The 22,774-nt window shown below is 44.9% G+C and overlaps 1 protein-coding gene across 3 annotated transcripts in view; it reads left to right on the forward strand.

Moving 5' to 3' along the window:
- The window catches only part of LOC124868279 (E3 ubiquitin-protein ligase DTX1-like), a 32,018-nt gene that overhangs the window by 1,731 nt on the left and 7,513 nt on the right, over positions 1-22,774 (forward strand). For all 3 annotated transcript variants that reach the window (XM_047365337.1, XM_047365338.1, XM_047365336.1), the window contains 2 exons: positions 12,691-12,905; positions 17,940-18,814. In XM_047365337.1, coding sequence (XP_047221293.1) covers positions 12,691-12,905; positions 17,940-18,814 — 1,090 coding nt within the window. The remainder of the gene's footprint in view (positions 1-12,690; positions 12,906-17,939; positions 18,815-22,774) is intronic.

Raw genomic sequence — 22,774 nt, forward strand, 5'->3', positions numbered from 1 at the left:
CAGAACCCTAAATGACAAAATGTGTGTTTTTCATGGCATGAAACTTTGCATTTTTGGATGTAAAATGTTCTGCACACCCTTCATGTGTGGATATTTCTGTTGGAAGTGAGAAGTCAGGTCCATATGTTTGGACTGGTGAAGCCAGGATTAAATACCAAGTTTTCAGACAGGTTTGAAGTATTTCCACTGCAAGCTCTTCAGGCTCCAGGTCGTCTCTTTACGGCTGTTTCTGGGCGGCTGGTCCTTGACTTTATTCAGCACAGAAAAATAGACCAGAACCTTTTAGTCCACATGTTCTGTCCCAGTGTAGCCCAGGCAGGGCAGGTTGTGATGCACTGATGAATGGATCTTTCCTTTCATGGATAAGAGCTTTATGACACACAGGACTCAGATGGTGGTGCTGGGTTCATGCTGGTTCCGAGTTTGGACTGGGCCCTCGAATCTTACTTTTTTTACTCTCTACTCCTGGGTTTCTCACAGACTGTTTGCTCCATGCATCCCCTGATGGTGTGTAATTTATTCATTTAAATCTGTTATGCATGTTATGCTGACTTATTGCCCGATTTTATTTGACCCAGTTAAAGTGTTCAGGAGCTTTGGGTCCGGCTGGTTCTCAGTCCAATACAGCAGTGGTTCCAGACCGTTTCACTTCTGACCCACAAAGTAACTCTTGCTTCTACATAAATTAAACAGCGGGGGCCAGGCGGCGCCAGACAGGAATACCTTGTTTTGAGAAATTGGAGCTTTTTAGCTCGTAGTTTCTGATGTAAATATACTTTTATTATGAGCACTTTTGTTTTGCAGCTGGATTCCTGATGAGGTTGATCTGTGACCAAGAGGAGCCATTTCAGTTCTGCATTCCCAACTCTGTTTCATTTCGTAGTTTTGCAGTTTCGTTCCTTTGGGAAGAAAATGGACCCGTATGTCGACCATCTTTCAGTTCCTGCCCACCTTTTGATAACTAACGATTTTCAACAAGTTTTAATATCCCCATAATGTTTGATAAACAGAAATATGGTTATGTGACGTCTAGAAATCATGCCTACCTGCGGGATTTCAATCACTTATGGTTTGTTTAGCAGTCATAGTCACATATTTAGAACTGCTGGCCCAAATGTGGATTAGAACCTCAGCAATGGTGATAGGAAGTAATTAAAAATCTTTAGACAAATAAATTATTATTATTACCTTTTTAATATTATCTCCATAATTCATCAAAGTGCTCAAAGACCAAGACAATAAACTATTTTGCTGTTGCTAGGTAGATTTCTTTTTTTATGGGTGTAAAATTAAAGCAGGAGGGGATGAAACCATGAATGTTTGAGCTGGCGTTTCATCGTCAATGGGTTTAATCTCATCAGAACTACTGGACCTTCATGTATGTTGATGCATATAGAACCTGGTAGAACCTGTTTTTAACTGGTGAACTGTGTACAGGGTGGAGATGCAGCAGTTTGATGGTCTGCAGCAGCTGGAAACGAGCATCTCAGCCCAGAGTTTGCTGCATTTTTAAGCTCTTACGCAGCGTCACAAACAGGCGAACAGCTGCAGCCTCCCCCTGCAAAGAAAAGACACAGAGACCCTGAATCTGTGGGAAGAATGAAATATTTCATGGTCTAATGAGCACAGAGATCACTGTGGCTCTCCTCTCTCTCCTGAAGTCCCCCTCCTTTCTTCTACCAGTACTTTTCTCTACAGCCAGACGTCCTTTGGGTTTTGAGATGGACAGCCTCACTCCTTCTTTTATTCCGAGAGGAGTGAGATAATCTTTCACTCCTCCTCTGTTGTTGGGATTGTTGTTGAGTTTCAAGTCCTCTAGCTGTAGATCTGGACTGAAGGCTCACTGATTCTGAGGGGCAGCCAGAAGAGAGGCGTTGTTCAACAGAAAGCCAGAAGTTGTCCTGTCTGCAGTTACAACCCATGTAGGAGACACAGCAGACAGACGGAAGAAGGTGCTCTGGTCAGAGGAGACCTAAATTAAACTCCCAGGCCCACATGCAAAACACCTTGTATGGAGAAAGATCTGCAGATCACCCTGAAAATGATGTCTCCAGTGTGAAACTTGTGTGGCAGCATCATGGTGTGGGGACGCTTTTCTTCGGCAGGGAGAGTGATGCTACTCAGAGGTGATGTGAAGATGGATGGAGCTAACTCCAGGACACCTTTTAGAGGCTGCAGAAGACCTGAGACTGGGGTGGAGGTTCACCTTCCAGCTGTGGCATGGTTTAGATCAAAGCAGATTCATGTGTCAGAATGGCCTAGTCAAAGGCCAGACCTAAATCCAACTGAGAATCTGTGGAAACACTTGAAAGCTGATGTTCACAGATGTTGTCCATCCAATCTGACCGAGCTTGAGATGTTTTACAAAGAAGTTTGGGCAGAAACTCAGTCTGCAGATGTTCAAAGCTGGTAGTTCTACAAAGTCCTGACTCATTAGAAATGGACACGGCAAGTTAATCTTCTGAAAATCGTGTATTATTGTTCGTCTCAAATATGCACCACTTGGTGTGAGTCTGTCACAGAAAGTCCAGATGAAACACTGAAGTTTGTGGATATAATGTTCAAGCAGCATGAATGATTTTTGGAAGGTGCTGTCGACATCTTGCATGAGTTTTCCTCAGCCAGTAAAGGATTTCAATACTAAAGACATTTTACCTCAATAAGAATAAAAATCAATCACAGAACTCGGTTCTTTGCTTTGGTTCGTTAACCTTCCCTTGTTAAATGACCTCCTTGCTCTGCAGCTGGAGCGTGATACCAACCCGATGACTGCAGAAAACAATAATGCGTCATTACATTACCTTCACGTTGCTTTCAGTTTAGACCTGCAGACTCAACTCCTTCAGTTAATAATTGTCAACAAATCGTAAACATCTAACTCTTCGGGTAGTTTTGTTAACCGGGTAAATCTGCCGTTGACCCACAGACATTCAGACGAGGGGCTTCGATGGAAGAAGTTTTTTCTTTAACGTAAAGCAGGAAATCTTGACGCCAGAGTTATTATTGCATCACGCTGTCAGCAGAGATCAGCGGAGGTGTTCCTGGTCCTGGGAGATCTGAGTGATTCTCAGATATTGAACAGCGGTACGTTTTTCCGACAGGTTGCTCTCAGACCAACTCGTCATCGGTTTCTTTGTGGGGGAATTTTTTTTATTCCTGGAGCTGCTGCTCCAGCTGGGCCTGCTGAAAGAGACACATTCCCAGAACCACACAAAGCTCCGGGGCATTGGGGTCATGGTGGAGGGCGGGGACGAGGTGCTCTCCGGAGATGAGGGGGTTTGGGTTGATTGTGGTGGCAAACAAAGGAGGATGGAGTGCCATCCAACATTTAAAATAACTTGTATGGAGGACTAACTAACTTAAACTAAACCAACAGCTGTGTTCATATGTGTGTGGATGATTGTTCTTTTTTAAGTTTTATTGTTCTAAACATTTTTTTAGATGATGGATTTCTGTCTGAAACTCGCAGGGTGGCTGCAGAGGTTCTCCTGGTGTGATCACAGGAAGTTGTTGAAGCTCATACATTTCCTGTTGTATGCACCCAGAGGAAACGGTGCTATGTTTATTTTGATTTCCATTCCTGTCTCCAAATAAATGTGGGAAGGAATAGCAAAGAATAGCTAGCTGGCTTCCTCTGATGCCATGAAGGCAGAGCAATGCGTCTGTCATCCGCCTGTTAAAGGTACCGATGAACCTGCAGAGGAGGCTGAAAGGGTCATAACAATGAGTAAACTCACACCTCATATTTATTCATGAAAATAATGAGCTCAACTCAGCAGAATTTACAGAACCAACCCATCATTGGTGCACTGATGCCTGATCCAATTAACTGAAGCCAATATTCTTTATTATTCATCTGCCTTTCAAACAATAAATGCTGTTATTGTTACCTGACTGCTTACTGTTAAAGTACATTTCACCACTGACACCCCCTATAGCAGACATATCAGCGTGTGTTAGGCTCCCAGATGGGAAGGAGCGCACACACCTCCAGATTGCACCCATGCTTGGATTTTCCTGTTGCTGGGAGACTGTGGGGTGGCTGCAGAGGTTCTCCTGGTGTAACCACAGGTCGTTGTTGAAGCTGTGAGATTTTCCGGCTGTTGATTAAAAACATTTTGCTGGTCAAAAAAACAAAAAACTCCAGATTCTTGGCAGCTTATTTAACAGTTAGGCTCTACGATGCAGTGACAGTATGTGTGAGAGAGTGGAACCAGATATATTTACACATTTGCACACACTTTATAAAAGGACATTAAATCACAGAAAATGTTTTAGGTCCGTTAAGTGACAGGATGACTGGAGACTGTTACTATTGACATTCTTCTTCTGTGTCAGAGGTTGACCTACATTTCCTCAGTATTTGGTAGAACTGCCTTTTAAACTGTCTTTCTGGCCCATTTGTACTGACAGAACTCGTGTAACCGCGTCAGGATTATAGAATGCCTTGCTCACACACCTTCCCAGCTCTTCTTACAAATTTTCTATTGGAGAACGTTCGGGGCTTTGTGATGTCACCACCAAAACATTGACTTTGTTGTTCTTATGCCACTTTGTGTCTAATGTGGTGCTGAGGGACATTGTCCATTAGGAAGACCCATCTGTGTCCAAACTTTAACTTCCTGGCTGATGCCTTCAGATGTTGCCTCAATGTTTCCACAGAATGTTCTTTCCTCATGATGCCATCTATTTTGTGAAGCGCACCAGTCCCTCCTTCAGTAAAACTACCCCACAGCATTATGCTGCCGCTCCGTACTTCACAGTTGAGATAATGTTCTCAGGCTTCCTCCTCTTTCCTCCATACATGGCGAAGGTCATTCTCGCCAAGATATTATAGTTTCATCAGACCACAGAACATGTCTCCAATAATTAAAATATTTGTCCCTGTTATCATTTACTGACATTAATCTGGCTTGTTCTGTTGCTGTTGAAGCGACGACTTCGTCCTCGCTGAGTGGCCTTTCAGTCCATGTTGCTTCATCCAGCATCTTCGCAAGGTCCTTTGCTTTTGTTTTGGGGTTAACACGTCCATCTTTGGGACATAGAACCCGTCTCCTTCCTGAACGGTATGAAGGCCATTTATGTTTCTGCTCACATTTAACCGTTTGAGCAGAAGATCTTTGCTCCTTCAAACATCTGAAAATATAATAAACTCTTCCTTCTTCGCTGCAATAATTCAGTTTTCCGATGATTTCACAAAAGGACTTAAAAGACAACTACAGATATGCCTCCATTTAACTCAGCTGTGGTAAATTAGCCTATCAGAAGCTTGCGAGGCCATGACATCATTATTTTTGTTGTTTCCCATACTGTTAAAAGAACGTGATCTTGGTGTACGTAAACTTCTGCATTTAGAGACATTTTCTCTTGTTCTCACATTTAGCAGGTAGGAAAAATTTTAGCGATGCTAGCTGACCTAAAGCAGGAAAAGTTTAGTCTGATTTAACGTCAAACTGAGAAGAACCTTCCTTTTAAACAGCATGTGAGTTACTGTGATGTGGTACCGTGATTAAGTTCTGGCCTAGATTCTGTGGAATCTACGCATTGAACTGGATCTGTCTATGTCTTTAACCCAGGTGGATTAGCGTTCTTTCATGTAGCGCTTCCTTTGGTTCATCTGATCCAGCTCCCTCTGTGGCCTTTTTTCCTGCTTTTCATTCTCTCATTCTCTGAAGCTGAAAATTGAGTCTGAACCCAAAACTCAAGGGACCAGACTCTTTCAAGGTGGGACAAAGTCAAAAAGACATGCCGAACTGAAGGCAGCCAGAGTCAAAGCAAAGTCAGAAGTAGACGAGCGTGAAAATGTGAGAAGGTCTGCAGGATGTTGGGCTCCTAATGGAGAGACAGAAGAAGAGGAGAAAATGAAAAGAAAATTTAGTTTACAACAAACGAGATAAAAGTTTTTCCTGGAGGTAAACCCAGAGGAAGTGTCAGAGGTCAGAGGACTGGTTCTGCTCTCAGAGGAGTAGTTCTGAAACTCTGCGTGTCGGGTTACTGGGGTGGGGGGGGGTATCACTCACTCAAACCAACACCGACCACATGACCAGAACCAGCTGTCAGAAGATTACAACCCAAGAGCAGAGCTCTGAGTTTCCTTCAAACGGCTGAAATGAAGTGTTCATAAATACTTGAGCATCAGCAGCTCTCAGAGCAGAAGAGTTATAGACCAAAACCATGAACCTTCAACCATCCTTCAGGAGGGGGAGGGCGTGAAGAGCACAGGAGAAACAGGAGAGGAGCGTAATTGATGAGGAACATTTAACCTGTTTGAGGAGCTCTGAACTTTAATGGCAGCTGAGGGACGTCCTAACGTCCTGGGCTTCTTCTCACAGCAGATAGGAAGCAGTTTTTGTTCTTCAGGTCACTGATCCCAGGAGGAAACTGGGTGCTCTGTTTTATTTCAGAAACTAACATTAAAAATGTTCATATTCTTATTATTCTCTCCATGTTATCAGTTTCCATGAGCTCCATGCAAAGTTCACTCGAAACTGATGATGACAAGAACATCATAACCTTCCACCCCTACCTGAAGACTTTCTCAAGCCTGGATCTAGATGTGTTCTGCAGACCTCGGGGTGGGTTTTATGGAGGACCAGTACAGAACGGAGGAGGGGGTAGAGCTACACCTCTGAGATGCTGAGAGATCGTTCTCTTCGTTATTTCTATAAACTATAAACCTAGTTTCATTTCCAGAAATGTCTTTATCTACATTATAATACCAAATACAACTCAAAGCGCTGCAGTAACTGTGCCGTCCTGGGTGTGGCGCTGTACAGCTGTCATGGGGTGGAGCTAGGACTAGTAGCCTTCATTTAAAGTAAGGTCTCCAGGGTCGGGACGGCTGCATCGAGGACCGAGGCCTCTGTATATGGATCACGCTCTACAGCTACGCCACAACCTTGTTTTTACCTCCGCCAAGAGGTTCTGTTCGGTTGTGTGTGTGTGTGTGTGTGTGTGTGTGTGTGTGTGTGTTAGCCACTTTACTGAAAAAGTTACAAATTCTTGTGATTTTTTTTTTTTTTTTACCAGAGGTGTGTCTTAGCTCAAGACAGAATGCATAAAATCTTGGTGTTGATCCAGATCACGATCTGGATCCAGTTTGTTTTTCTGTGTGACCCTAAGTTGGGTCGTGGAGGAATTGAGTCTCTGTTCTAAAAGTTACAAATTGTTCTTTAAACAAAAATTCAAGGATTCCATTTCAAAAATAGTTTATTTCAAAAATATGGACTCATGCCAGGCCAAGGAAAGTGTTGTGCATGTCCACGTGGTTCTGTTCCAGTATGGGTTGGTGAGTAGGTGCGAAGAGGGGAGCAGGACCAGCTGTGACTCGTCTGTCGGAGCACATATTGATCCCGAACGTGTCCGGCTGCTGAAGTTGACTTGTGAAGGCCTGAGGTGGCTTCTCTTTGTGACCTAATCACACAAATGTGATCTGAAACGGGCCTGTAGGTTCTCCAGACACTGTGCTGGATCTGCTGTCAGAATAAATGTGTGAGTCCAGGAGTCCGTTTCTGATCCGTATTTATAAGCAGAGCTTCAGACAGGACTTATCAACACCAGGCGGTTATTCCAGAAACACCTGACGGAGCTCCTGGTTCTGCTGTACTTTGATCCATTCTCACCATGTTCTTCTACAGTTTTGATGAAGCTCATTTATTCCATTGTTTCCATATTAAATTGCAGAATTAAAGCATAACTCTTGATGAGGCCACTTTCAGCTCTGGAAGAAACCGGTTCTTTCCTCTGACCCAGCTAAGAGAACCGGGTTGTATTTCCCAGAGTTGATGCTTCAGCAGTGGAAACAGAATGACAGGTAGATCCAGAAGAGGACATTAAATCTGATATAATGTTCAGATTTCTGGGCTGGAAACAGGCTGTAGGTCTTCAGATGTTTAGGAAGTTCAAGTTCTGAGGCACATCTGAGGGTCTTTGGTAGAAAATGTGGATCATTTTTATCCATCTCTGGTTCTTTATTCCAGAAAATGATTTAATTATTTATTTAATTGCATCACATGTCTGTCCTCCTGTTACTGTCACCCATATAAAGCTCTAACATGTTTTCTAACATGTTTGGTTGTTTAGCTGTTGAGAAACTTTGTCAGCTTCAGCTTTTTTACATTCAGAACTTTATTTCCTCAGCTGAGCATGAAAACAAGCCCTGGGTCGGGTTTCTGTTTAGAGCCTGCTTCTGAGGGCTTCTGCTCATGTTGTGAGACCGGAGAGGAGGAAGAGATGAAGTCAGGCAGCAGAATCAGCTCAGAAGATAAACTGTGAGAACAAGAGGAGATGAAGTGAAGAAGGTTGTGTCTCAACGACCCGGTTCAGTTTGACCTTTAACATGATGTGTCGGTCAGAAGTTTGAGGACGATCCATCTCGTCTTCACTGTCTCGGACTTCCTGCTTGCTGTCTCAGCTTAGCTCTGTATCTCTTCTCATTTTGCTGCTGTTAGAGGGAAAACATGCTGCCCACACGCTGCCCTTTGACCTTCTCAAGTGGTCTAATTTTAGCCTCTGAGCCTTCATTAAGGCTCATTTACTTCACGAGTTTTGTCCTTTCTGTCCACGATCCCTCCACGGTCTGCAGCTCCAGGCCATCAGGAGCTTTTTAAAGACTGAGACTGGAAAGGTCAGACTGCAGGTCAACCGCTGTGCTTTAATGTTGGTGAAATTAGTGACTAGCGTGTTTGAAGTGAGAGAGAGAAGAGCTGCGAGGGAGAGAAGTCACAAGTCATGCAGTCACAATGTGTTAGAATGAAGAAGAAGCCCTGGAGGACTGCAGGTGGGCTGCTCCACTGATGTCTTATGGTAGATGTTCATCAGGCTCATGGGTTGGAAGTGAGTTTTTATGGATGACAGCAGCTAAACAGTAAACTATAGGAACATGTGTTAAGCAAAATGTTTCTGGCTCCTCCCAGATGTCCAGGAGTCCAATCTCACAGAGAGAACGTCATCCATGCATGCATGACCCTGACATGTGTTTGTCTGCTGGTCACTCTGCAGGTGTGTGTGAAGGGAGGGGTCAGTGTTGGAGAGAACAATGAAGACCAGATGGTCAGCCTCCATCTCTACCTGCTTCAGGCCTCTGTGTGCTCCTCACCTTCTTCACACTAACATCATTCTGTCACTTTAACCTCAGATGAACCTGTCAGGTTAGGTCTTGTAGAAATGAGGCTGATGTTCGTAGAAATGCATGTTTGCAGGATTACCTGGATGGGCGATATGGACCTAAAAGTTGACTGCAATATTTTTTGTACTTAAAACAATATCAATAGGAAGTGATTATTTAAATGTGCTTTGCTGTCTTTTTGTCAGTAGACAACAAAACTACTGCTCTAAACAGAATATAGGCTACTTCAGGTCACCAGTAACTAACTAGCACTAAGCAGCTCACAATAGCTTCTTGTTAGCATATTTTACCAAGTATTAATATTTATGGTCGTATGCTCATGGACGTACCAGTGGTAAACAATCACAGCGGTGCTTTCAGTGTTTGGGGGAATTTACTTATCATCATTTACAGTTTATTTAAAAAAAATCATGATCGTGATAATTGCCTTAGGGACTAGGACTGGTGCCTGGTGGGGGGTTTGGTGCTTGTATGGCCAGCACCCATTGGGCAAGAGGCGGGGTACACCCTGGACCGGTCACCACTCGGACAGAACCCAATCAGGCCTGTTCTGCAGGCTGAATGACCTGCAACCATACCTTCTCCCTCCTCCTGTAGACGCTGGTTCTCTAAAGGACCATCAATAAATGTCAGAACCAAACATGCTGGAAAAAAACAGTAACGGAAATCCTCACTAAGCGGGACGTGTGGAGCGGAGCCGGGCTGAATAGAACCAGGGGAAAAGGGCATCAGTTCTCCGCTGGAGCAGTTATTGTGTTAATTTCTCCTCATCTAAACATGTTTCATCAGTTTTAAACCAATCATTCATAATAATAAATACAATCACAGCTTTGCTTCCCAAATCAATTCTAATCATATCCTTTGAAATCCTGTTTTCTTCCTGCGGAAGTGAGCTAAGCAGGCCTGATGTTGAACATTGACACATAGTCAGAATCTGATGTTGGGTCCAGAGACAAAGAGCTTTTCTTGTGAGAAGACCTTGGCCCGGTTAGTCCCAAACAGCACAGATAAAGCTTTAACTGCACACAGAACACGGATACTCCCGGCCCCACAATGCAGCTGGTATTCATGCACAAATAGAAAATGTCCACAGGGATCAATAAAGCAGCACATTATTCCTCTTTATTGTTGGCATAATAGAGGATATGAAAGAGAATCCGAGTGGTTTTGTGTTCTTGGAGTGGGCGGTGGTTTTCTGCTGGTTCTCCTCGCAGTTAAACCGTTTCTGAAGAGGAAACAGCAGAACCATCTGGATCTGAGGAGTTTAAAGGAAGAGCAAATACAGCGCCTCACACAAAATATTCAAACCCCCTTCAACTCTTTTACATTTATCACTTTGATCCAACCACAAATGTTAAAAAATGTTATTCGTTCCCCATTACTCAGATACCCCCGAATAAAATCCAGTACAACCAACTGCCTCAAACGTCACCGTATCGGTAACTAGAGTCCAGTTTGGTGTCATCAACTATGAATATAAATCCAGCTGTTCAGTGAAGACCTCAGAGGTTTGTTAGAGAACATCAGTAAATAAAGAGTATCAGCCAAGAGACCCATGCTAACTCTGGAGGAGCTGCAGAGATGCCCAGCTCAGGGGGGAGAATCTGTCCACAGGGCAACTATTAGTTCTGCACTCCACAGTTCTGGCCTTTCATGGAGGAAAAAGCAACAAAGACAAATGTTCTCTGCTCACAGGAAACCAACATGATGTTTTCCTGCATGCAAAATGTTATGTGTTAAAGAACGGTGACACTGCACATCACACTGAGCGCTTGGTGAATCGAACCAAGTAAAAAAGCTACGAGGCCTTTCATGTCCCGCCCTACGTAGTCATCTTTCATGTTATCTGTAGCCAAAACTAAATCCTGGTTGCAGATCCTCTGCGGTTATTGCTGGAATGAACTTTGTAATTGCTTTACTTTCTCTGCCTTCCATACGTCCTGCTTATGGCGTGGCTTTGGTCCAGGTTATTTTCTCTTTGGTCCAGAGGGTGCAGACTGTGTTGCCACATCCTATCAACTGTCCAGGTGCTGCACTTACGCACTTTCAAGTTTCTCCTTCTGCCTGCCTTAAAAGGGTAGAGGTGAACATTAAGATAACGGAGTTTACGTATCTGTTAATAGAGACAGAATCGCCTGTGATTTTCTTCCGTCCATACTGAGCACATCATCCTTAGTGAAACATAATGGTGGCAGTATGATATGCTTTTCTTCAGTAGGTTGGAGAAGCTGTGAAGATAAATGGATCTAAATCCTGGAGAACAGTCCAAGAAGACAACCTTGTTAGAGGCTGCAGACCACCTGAGACTCGGGGTTGAGGGTCAACTTCCAGCAGGACAACCACCCTAAGTGGTTAAAATCAAAGCATATTCATGTGTTAGAATGGCCTAGTCAAAGTCCAGACCATGCATAATTTTTGTCAACGTGCCATTATTTAATGCTTTGTGTTGGTTTATCAAAGAATCCCAACAGAATCCATTGAAGTTGTTGTTTTTAATTAGGGATGCACCGATATGAACATTTGGGCCGATATTAATATCTGAAACTATTATTGCTGTTATGGCTGATAACCGATATTATACATATTTCCCAACAACCCCATCCTCTGCTGCATCACTGTCACATGACCCAACAGATACCACATGGCCATCATCATCGGTGGACGATGTTAGTGCTGATGTATGGTGCATTTCTTCTTATATGATTATCATGAATATTCAGGCTCTGGAAACAGATGAGCATCTGCTTAAAACTCTGAAAGGCTCTCATTTCATCTGTTGGTCATCAGGTCATGTAGTCCAGGCTGCTGATGAAGGAACAGATCAGGAATCACCAAAGCTTCTTTGTTCTCCAGTCTTCTCATAAACGGGAGGTTCTTCTGGCTCCTTTGGTTCTGTGCTGCTCGTAGAAACCAAAGAATTGTACAACTACAGACACGTGTCACAGTTTGATTTTTCAGTCCCTGTCAGCCTCGTGCTCTTCGTGTCTCCCTCATCACATCTTCCTCACGCTGACTGAGAAGCCCGTTACCCTTGGAGACGGGTTCGTGTCTGGTTGGTTGGTTTAGCCGCCGTCCCGCCGCCTCCTCTGCCCAAACGCAGCACAGAGAGCCATTGTTCTGTTTGTTTATGAGGATTTGGGGATATTTATTGGGTTGGGTTTGCATTATTAAACGTGTTTGTCAGTTTTATTTGGGCCTGAATGTGAAACACAAGAATAAAGCTGAATAGATGAAAGCTTTCATTTAAAATGCTGTTCTGTTGGACCCGTTTATCCCCCCAGTCCAAGTATGTTAATGAAAATCATGCATGCAGCCTCGAAGGACACGTGTCTTCTTCAGTGGTTCTGATCTGTCTGCAGACTGAAAGACAGAAAACCTAAAAATTACCCACTCATAGCTGAAATCAGAGCTCTTTAAAACTGGATCTGATGTAAACAAAACCGAGTTCATTTAGAAACCAAATAAACCCAATCTGTTGTTTTTGTTTTCATTTGAAGTCCATCATTGAATGAAGCAACATGAGGCATCAGGAAGTTAACGCTCCGTTAATGTTTTCGTTTTAGGAACCATCCGTCCGGTACGGAGGACCTTTTACGACCCCGCCTCCGCCCCGGGTCAGGGCTGGCAGTGGGAGTGGGAGAATGACACGGGCACGTGGACGCCGTATGACATGGAAGTGGCCATCGCCATCGAGAGCGCCCACAGCCACCAGCAGACCTGCCTGGACCTGACGCCGCTCGGGTTCTGCTACCTCATCGACTTTAAGAACATGACGCAGGTTTGTTTCATAAATAAGTTGCTGAAGGTTCCTGAGGTCTAAATGTGATGTCTGTGGTTAGTAGAACCTCAACGAAAGAAGTCATGTCTTCAATGCCTTGTTCATGGAACCTGTCGGTGGCAGCTTTCCCTCATGAGATCAATTCTGCTGCTTCAAAGTATCATAATTTGGACTCAGATTCTTCCAAATGTCCCTTGGAGAATGTTTGATAACAGCCCAGATTGGAAGAGACTGGAAAATTACATCAGATGAATAAAAACCGATTTTTCATACAGAAATCTGGGCCTGCTGAAAAGAGAACTTTAGGCCCCGGAGCAACAGTCCAGTTGCCCGTGTCCTGAATATGTCTGTGTTGCTCTGCAGTACACATCTGGTGAATCTCCTCCAATCTCTTTAACTTTGCTTCACAATCCTCACAGGGCTACATTTATTATTGTTGTTTGTGCACTCTTGTCCACAACATTTCTTCTTTCCACTCAACTTTCCATTGATATTCTTGGATACAACACTCTGTGAAGAGCCAGATTCTTTACCAATGAGCTTTTTTGAGGTTGACAGTGACCTTTGTCTTCTGGACGTCTGTCCGGTCTGCCGTCTTCCTCATGATTGTTTAGGACATAAACAGAACATTTCCGGATTAAAATCCTCTTACTGGTCTGATGTAATATTCTAGTTTTTTGAGAAACTAGATTGTATTATCTGTAATATCTGCAAATAACAGAAATGAAGTCCCGCTGTGCAACGGTTTTGTATTAAAATAATTAAAACTAGAAACCTGCAAGCAGCTTTGAAGGCCCTCGCACCACTCAGCGCAACTCGGGCTGTTGAGCGACCGCAGGAGCCTGGCATCGCCTCCTACACGCCACATACGATGACACTGCTTCACTTCAACACGTTGTCACTAAGTGGTACTGTAAGCAACATGTCATATGATCTTTGGTCATGCAGAGTTTCGGTCTGGCAAAAAGCATTCAAAATTTCGAGTAAATCGGACCTTCCAGAAGGACGCTGCAGTCGCTTGTTTGTTTGTGGGCGAGGCTAAAACAACATCATCAATTGACTTTGTCAAAATGTCCATCATTAACTCATGATCATGTATACTACATTTCAAGTGGATCTGATGATGAATGAGGGAGATCTAGCCCTTGAAGTGTCCTAGGGGGCGCTATTGATCCAAATTTAAATGTAATCCAATAGAGCTGTTTGGGGGCTGACAAAGATCAAGAATATTAAGTTCGGAGTAAATCGGACCATGCATGTGTAATTTAGAGGCAAACGTCTGGCTGTGGCGTGACATCAGAATTCGCTACGCCATCATAGCCATACCCTCCAGCTAAAGCAGTAAGTACTGGTGACTGTCTAAGACCATCATGTTATCTGTTACTTGGGACAGTTTCACATTGATTAGGTGAAGAACATCAAACTGATTCTGTAAAGGAAAACATGATACTTCCTGTTCTCAGGAGGCGGGGCTTCGATGATGTCAGCATCTGACAAGTGAATATTGTTGAGGCCTAGAGGCAGATCAATCCCAGAAAGTTTCATTTGTCTGTGACTTTCCTTGTAGGAGCTATATCAATGTAGTGTTTTATGGCTAGAAGTCATATTTTGAGGCGTGGCCACGCCCACATACTTTCATGTATCAAAAAGCTTTTGATATCTTTTGATCCCCAATGCCTTAAGAGTAAACTGAGTGATTTTCAAGTCTCTAAGTCAAAATCTGTAGGAGGAGTTCGCTCAGATATGCGGGCTAAAAACGATCAAAACTGGGTCAAAATGGCAACTTCAATCCAAAAAGGCCGACTTCCTGTGGTGTTTGGACCAACGCTCCAAGAGAGTTTTTTGTAGGTCCTTAGAAGTTACATATGTGTACCAAATTTCAGAATTCTCGGTCAAAGCATGGCTTGGGGCTGATTTTTTGAAATGTTCTAGGGGCGCTGTGTACGAATTAGGCCACGCCCACCGAATATGTCATCAGATCTCTGTTGAGGACTGGACAAGGATCAATCACATTGAATTTGTTGCAGATCAGATGATGTATGTGGAAATTAAAGCCAAACGTATGGCCATGGCGTGACGTCCTACTTTGCGGCGCCACCCTTGCCACGCCCTTTTATGAAAGTCACTGTGCTTCAAACAAAGTTAGACCCACTAGTTATCTGTCTTCTGGCACAGATTCAAGTTGATTGGGTCAAGTGGGTCATAGAGGCACCTTTCCAAGTGAAAAAAGTGACGTCCGGTTCTGAGGGGGCGTGGCTTTGATGATGTCACAATATGACCCCATAGGAGCGTCGGGAAGCCGAAGGCCCTCCTTCATGCCAACTTTGGTGTGATTTGTATTTTTTTTGGGAAAGTTATTGCAATTTTTCACTTTCGGCGCGAATGCCAAATTCGTGCCACAGCCACGCCCCCTAAACATGGCCGAAAACTCAGGATTTTGATAACTTTTAATCCCCCATGCCTTATCTGCATGTTGACCAAATATGAACCCGATAGCTAAAAATCCCTAGGAGGAGTTCGTTAAAGTTCAAGGTGAGTAAAAGTGAAAAACAGGCAAAAATCGGTCTTTAATCCAAAATGGCCGACTTCCTGTGCATTATAGGACATACCCCCAAGAGACTTTTTTTCTTGGTTTGAGGAGCTCTAGCATTGTGGCGAATTTCATATCTCTACGACTTACGGTTTGGCCTATCTCACGTTTGGGGGCGTGGCTTTGAGGTTTGGCCACGGCCACTTATGACGACATTAAGGATCAAGAATTTTACGCGGGGGACAATTTTGGGTGAAGCTTGGTGACTTTTGGGGCATGGCAAAGTCCCCATATTGACCCGCAAACACGCAACGGAAAAAACAAACAAAGAACTAGAAACCTGCAAGCAGCTTTGAAGGCCCTCGCACCACTCAGCGTAACTTGGGCTGTTGAGCGACCGCGGGAGCCTCGCATCACCTCATACACGGCACCGACGATGACACTGCTTCACTTCAACATGTCGTCACTAAATGGTACTGTGAGCAACATTTCATATGATCTTTGGTCATGCAGAGTTTTGGTCTGGCAAAAAGCATTCAAAATTTCGAGTAAATCTGACCTTCCAGATGGAAGCCGCAGTCGCTTGTTTGTTTGTGGGTGGGGCTAAAACGACATCATCAATTGATTGTGTCAGAATGTCCATCATGAACTCATGATCATGTATACTACATTTCAAGTGGATCCGATGATGTATGAGGGAGATATAGCCCTTGAAGTGTCCTAGGGGGCGCTATTGATCCAAATTTAAATGTAATCCAATAGAGCTGTTTGGGGGCTGACAAAGATCAAGAATATTCAGTTTGGAGTGAATCGGACCATGTATGTGTAATTTAGAGGCAAACGTCTGGCCGTGGCGTGACATCATAATACGCCACGCCATCATAGCCATACCCTCCAGCTAAAGCAGTAAGTACTGGCGACTGTCTAAGAGCATCATGTTATCTGTTACTTGGGACAGTTTCACATTGATTAGGTGAAGAACATCAAACACTGATTCTGTAAAGGAAAACGGGACGCTTTCTGTTGTCAGGGGGCGGGGCTTCGATGATGTCAGCATCTGATCAGTGAATATTGTTGAGGCCTAGAGGCAGATCAATCCCAGAAGGTTTCATTTGTCTGTGACTTTCCTTGTAGGAGCTATATAAATTTAGTGTTTTATGGCGAGAAGTCATATTTTGAGGCGTGGCCACGCCCACATACTTTCATGTATCAAAAAGCTTTTGATAACTTTTGATCCCCAATCCCTTAAGAGTAAACTGAGTGATTTTCAAGTCTCTAAGTCAAAATCTGTAGGAGGAGTTCGCTCAGATATGCGGGTTAGAAACGGCCAAAACTGGGTCAAAATGGCAACTTCAATCCAAAATGGCCGACTTCCTGTGGGGTTTGGACCAACGCTCCAATAGAGTTTTTTGTAGGTCCTTAGAAGTTACATATGTGTACCAAATTTCAGATTCCTCGGTCAAAGCATGGCTTGGGGGTGATTTTGTCTAATTTTGTAGGGGGTGCTGTGGACAAATTAGGCCACGCCCACCGGATATGTCATCAGATCTCTGTTGGGGACTGGAGAAGGATCAATCACATTGAATGTGATGCAGATCAGATGATCTATGTGGAAATTAGAGCCAAACGTATGGCCATGGCGTGACGTCTGACTTCGCCGCGCCACCATGGCCACGCCCTTTTATGAAAAGTCACTGTGCTTCAAACGAAGTTAGACCCACTAGTTATCTGTCTTCTGACACACTTTCAAGTTGATTGGGTCAAGAGGGTCAGAGGGGTTTGTTTCCAAGTGAAAAAAGTGACTTCCTGTTCTGAGGGGGCGTGGCTTTGATGATGTCAGCATTTGACCCCATAGGATCGTCGGGAACCCGAAGGTCCTCCTTCATGCCAACTTTGGTGTGATTTGGAATTTTTGTGGCAAAGTTATTACAATTTTTCACTTTCGTCGCCAACGCCAAGTTCGTGTCCCGGCCACGCCCCCTAAACATGGTCAAAAACTCACGATTTTGATAACTTTTAATCCCCCATGCCTTAACTGCATATTGACCAAATATGAACCCGATAGCTCAAAATCCCTAGGAGGAGTTCGTTAAAGTTCGAGGTGAGTAAAAGAGAAAAACGGGCAAAAATTGGCCTTTAATCCAAAATGGCCGACTTCCTGTGCATTTTAGGGCATACCCCCAAGAGACTTTTTTTCTTGGTTTGTGGAGCTCTAGCATTGTGCCGAATTTCAGATCTCCACGACTTACGGTTCGGGCTATCTCACGTTTGGGGGCGTGGCTAAGTGGGTTGGCCACGCCCACTGACGACGACATTAAGGATCAAGAATTTCACGCGGGGGACAATTTTGGGTAAAAGCGTGTGCATCTAGGGGCTTGGCAAAGTCCCCATATTGCCCCGCAAAGAGGCAGCGGAAAAATAATAATAAATTCTGATTTAATCAAAAATGTAAAAAGAGATTTTTGAATTTTTCCAACACTGACCCTGTTTGGTTTGACCCGCAGGTGAACAGACAGAGCCAGAGGTGCCGCAGGATCCAGAGACGTGCCGACATGGCCTACCCCCTGGTGTCCGGTCCGCTCCCGGTTTCCAAAGGAGGAGGAATTGGAGGAGGGGGAGGCCTAACGGGAGCCTTGCTGGGCGTCGGGGTGTCCGGAGCCAGCATGGGAGTTGGAAGCTCTGTCACCTCAAACGGAGGCTTGCCCGTTCTGGGACTGGGCCAGCCGTGTTCCTGCCAGCAGTGCATGCTGGTTCTGAGCGTGAAGATCAACGCAGGAGGAGGTGCAGCAGCGGTACAGACTTTGAGCAGACGTGCTTTAACCATGCAGCGGCCCAAGAACTCTGCTGTCCCCATGGCCAGACCTCTGAGTCCGTCTAAATCCGCCACCCTGGGACGAGGCCTGCAGCAGAACTATAGCTACTACCAGACGCTGCCGCACGGCCTCGCCATCACCAAAAACACCGCCTCGCCCAGAAGAAACGCTCAGCTGTTCGCCCAGTCGCTGGCGGCCCTCACCGCTGGCACTTCCTCCATGGGCATCTCGGCATCTTCCAACAGACCGCCTCCTCCATCTCTGCCGCCTCCGCAGCCCCCCTCCTCCAACCAGAACCCGCCATCCATTCCGCCCAAGCTCTCCTCATCCTCAGCCAACGAATCCGTACCGACCGCCACATTAATCACCCCCGCCAGCAGCGTGACCACGCCTCCCTCCCCTGTGCCGTCTCCGTCGCCCGTGGTGATGAAGCCGCAGCGTACGCTGTCGACAGTAACAATGGCGTGCCACGCCCCCTTACCACAGCGGTCCAGCTTGGCCGGACTGAGCAGGCCGGCGCTGCAGAGGATCGCTATGGCTCAGTCCAGGTCGCTCATAGCATCAGGGTGAGTACACGGAGCAGCTGGGGGGCAGTTATTGCAACATTTTAACATTCCTGCTAGATGGTTTCCTCTATGATGCAATCAAGCATTTTTTATCCTGAGCAACCAAATGGCCATACATGCTCCTTCCGCAGGTTCAAACATGCACATACGCTGTTTGGATCATGCAAGCCTGGACATGAACCGCTAAAGAAATCCAGTTGTAGCGAAGTGGCCCGATGTAACTATTAGGGTGTGAATGACAGCAGCTTTCAGTCTCGTTTAAGCTCGGTGTTATCAACAAGCTTTAGATCTAATCTGAAAAGGTCCAGTTGTTAAATGTGGGACTTTTATTTGTCTGGAAACATCTATGGACCTGTGTGACTGAAACAGCTGCAGGTTCAGTTTAATCTGATTTACATGTTTCCCTGTGAGAAGCAGGAGGAGGAGGAATGTTTTCCTGGTTCCAAAACGGCTGAACCGGATTCCTTTGAGTCTGTTGAGGTGAGCATGTGTGGATTCTGTGCAGCGGTGGGTGGAGTGTGAAGGTCAGACGCTCCTCCATAACTTCACATTTCTTATGCATCCACCTTCAGGAGAAACGTTCAGCATGTGGCCTGAAGTCCTTCTAAATAATCATTTCAGGGAATTATCGTTTAGATTCTGGTTGTGAATACTTCTGGTTCTGGCAGCTGAAATAGAAGAACTGGTTCTTGGGCAAGTTCTGGTACCAAAAGCACCAGATCCAACCACGATGGAAACAGTGCTAAAGGAGATCCAATGTTCTCTACCTGCTGTTTATTTTAACACCACCTGTTAGAGCCTGCGTCAGACAGGGAGTATAAATCCCAGCTGAGTGTGAGTCGACCCAGACTGCTGATATGAAGGAAAACCATCAGGACTTGTCCGGTGTTTGGCTCTGAAATCAGCTTTGTTGTTTCTAACTGTTGAAGTTAGAAGAAGTGCTGCAGGTCCACCCACTTGCTTCCAGAGACACCAACTGTGAAGCATGAGCTCTGCATCTGGAGACCAAGTGAAACACATGAACGTGTCCAGGGAATCCTCTCCACTTGCTGGTTTTAGCAGTTTCCCCTGGAGGGCGTGTTTCAGTTTGCTAGAGAAATTCCACTCAGTACATGATGAGTTTTCAGTTTTTCTCTGAAAGCTCGTTCAGATGGTTGGTATGGTGTAGATTTTATTTTTCTAGTGGGGCCTCCACCCCCCTCACCTCCAGCTCCTCGGCTCCTCTCAGCCGCCGGGGCCCCTCAGAGCCCCATTGTTGGTCTCCACAGTAACCTTTGTTGGATCAGCCAAGCCTGGGATACATTAGCAGCACAATGCTGAGGCCCGGCTGGTCTTACTTCTCTCTGCGTTCCTCAGCCCCTCCTCCTCTCAGCCCTGCTTTATATTCTGTCCCTGTTTTCCGTCTCCTGTCTGCCATCCCATAACAGCGTTTATTGATCATCATTGACTGCTTTGGTCTCTGCTTTCTTCTTCAAAGTTTTTCCAAGTAGAAAGATCGGGTTTGATAGAGCCGGGTCGGTTGTAAACATAATTTGAGGTCCAGATCCTCTTCGCCTTTAATTCTAGGTGATGACGGTCAACCACGAGTTCCTCAGCTGTTTTCATCTGTATCCCTGAACCCAGACGCCTGCAGGTCCCGTTTATCAGTCTGTGAGCAGAATAGACAGTGGACCTGTTTGGTGCCAGTTAGCCACATGCTGGGCAGGAAGAGTTCTGGTCAGAAGTTTCCATCCACTCATCATGGAGGTCCAGGGTGGAGTCATACGACCTCCTGTTTCAGTGATCTTTTTGAGAACAAGATGTGCAGATACCAGATGGACTTTAAAAGACAGTTCAAATATATACATACACCTCCACTTATTGGTTAAGTGTCCCTGATGTCATCACATTGTTTGACCCGTCGATGACCTCATTCTGGCTGAATTAGTAGAGATCATTTAAACTGGTTGGTTTTCTGGCACAAACCCGACTTTTAGTCATTTTACATTCTAGACCAGGGGTCAACGACCTTTAACACCACAAAAGCAACACGACTCTTCAAAATAAAATACCTTGTTTTTATGATACCTACTATAGAAAATCTATTTAGATTGTTAAATTAAAGAACAACATTTTCTTCAAAGTTTACAGAAATTACGTCACGTTTGCAACCTATTGAGCAAAAAAAAATTATTTCATAAAAAAGAATATTCTATTAATAAACAATTAGTGTCATTCTTTGTGAAAATGTTATGCATACATTGCATAAAACTGCTAACCATACTCCTTACTTTTATTACTCAGTTTTTTGGCCATCCTTCACTAATAGTTATTAGGGGCCACAGTGGAGGGTCTAAGGAGCCACATTCGGCTCCGGAGCCGCAGCTTGCAGACCGCTGGACTCTAGAACCTTAATGTGACCCAAACAGTCGTCCCCAGGTGAAAGGAGACTGGTCAAGATGTTGGAGAGATGTTTGACTTTGGGGCTTTTACCTGCTGTTGCTACTAGAAACGGGGAGGATTCCTCCAAATGTTTCTGCTTCATCTCAAACCATCAGCTGGTTTTAAACTTGGACCTAACTAGTGGCTCCTACTGGACAAGGATACCAAGCTGGTTTTGGAATTGATAATACAGGCTTGAAAACATATAGACTATGATTGAAAACCAGGTCTGTTCCAGGACACCCAGTGGTTCCAGTGAACTCTACAGGTTCCGCCAGAATGATGCCAGTTGATGGCTACAAACACTGGTTGAGGCTGACATAAGGCCTAATATTAGTGGGGGTGTATGTATTAGAACCAGGTGTTGTTCTTAAAAATGACTGCAGAAAATACCAGAATGATACCGAGGCCTGAAATGACTGATAAATTATTAGAGTTGATTTGAGTGTTTCTGGTTCAAATGTTTAGGAATCAAAATCAAACCTTTGTCCTAATTTAGTCCAGATGCTTCAGATTGAAGGTCCAGCCTGACGTTCTCTTCTGCCTGCTAGCCGTATTAAACCCAGGTGTCCCACAGCCTTCAACATGGACACACTGATTGGTGGGTCAGGTCTATGTTTCAGGGGGAAAACGGGCCAGGGACGTGGCTAATTTCTGGGTTACAAAGAGCCGAAAGTGTTTCTGGTCTACTGTGGGGGTGCGGGGTTATAATATACTCATGTGGATATAAATACTAGTAGGAGACAACCTCCAACTCAGAGAGACTGAGACAAGAGCAGAGGGGTGGGGGGGGGGGGCACAAGACAAAGAAACGAGTCAGCAAACTGTCGAGGGTTGATCACAATGTGGTGCAAGAAATCAGGCCAACTGCAGAGAAATAGGGAGGACGCACACACACACGCACACACACACACACACACACACACACACACGCACGCACACACACACGCACACACACGCAGGGCAGTGAATGCATTTAACACACACATTGTCCTCTGCTCTCACACACAGTAGAAGTAAATATTAGCGATCCTAACAGGACATGGAGAAAAGGATGCGTGTTTTCTCCCTCTGCAGAGGAGGATGATGGGAACGGGACAAAGGAGTGGGGGAGGAAAAGCAAACGATGAGGGGGTTCTTCTGGTCGGAGGAGAAATGAGCTGTGGGAACGGAGCGACACCTGTTAGTTCTGCAACAGGTTGCAGTTTGAGGCCTGTAGGGGGAGCTGTAGCTGCAGAGAGGGACTGATCTGATCTGTTAATCTGACGCAGGGTCAGGCAGGGGAACCAAACCCAAAGTTAGATCCCAGAGGGATCATCTTTATGCAACGTCCAACCCCTTCTGATGGTTTGATCCGCTTCAAACCCAAAGTCAGAAACATCCAGACAAGTTCTGAATGAATCATTCAGAACCTCCAAAGTCACTTTGTTTCACTGCTTCTGCACATCTGAGAACTCTTGTGTGTTTCTGTATTTATCCATCAGTCGGGCGTCCCTCCGCCAGCCTCTTCCTGGCCAACTCCCTCCTCCTCCTCACAGG

Source organism: Girardinichthys multiradiatus, chromosome 5 (genome assembly GCF_021462225.1).
Source record: "Girardinichthys multiradiatus isolate DD_20200921_A chromosome 5, DD_fGirMul_XY1, whole genome shotgun sequence".
Lineage (NCBI taxonomy): Eukaryota > Metazoa > Chordata > Actinopteri > Cyprinodontiformes > Goodeidae > Girardinichthys > Girardinichthys multiradiatus.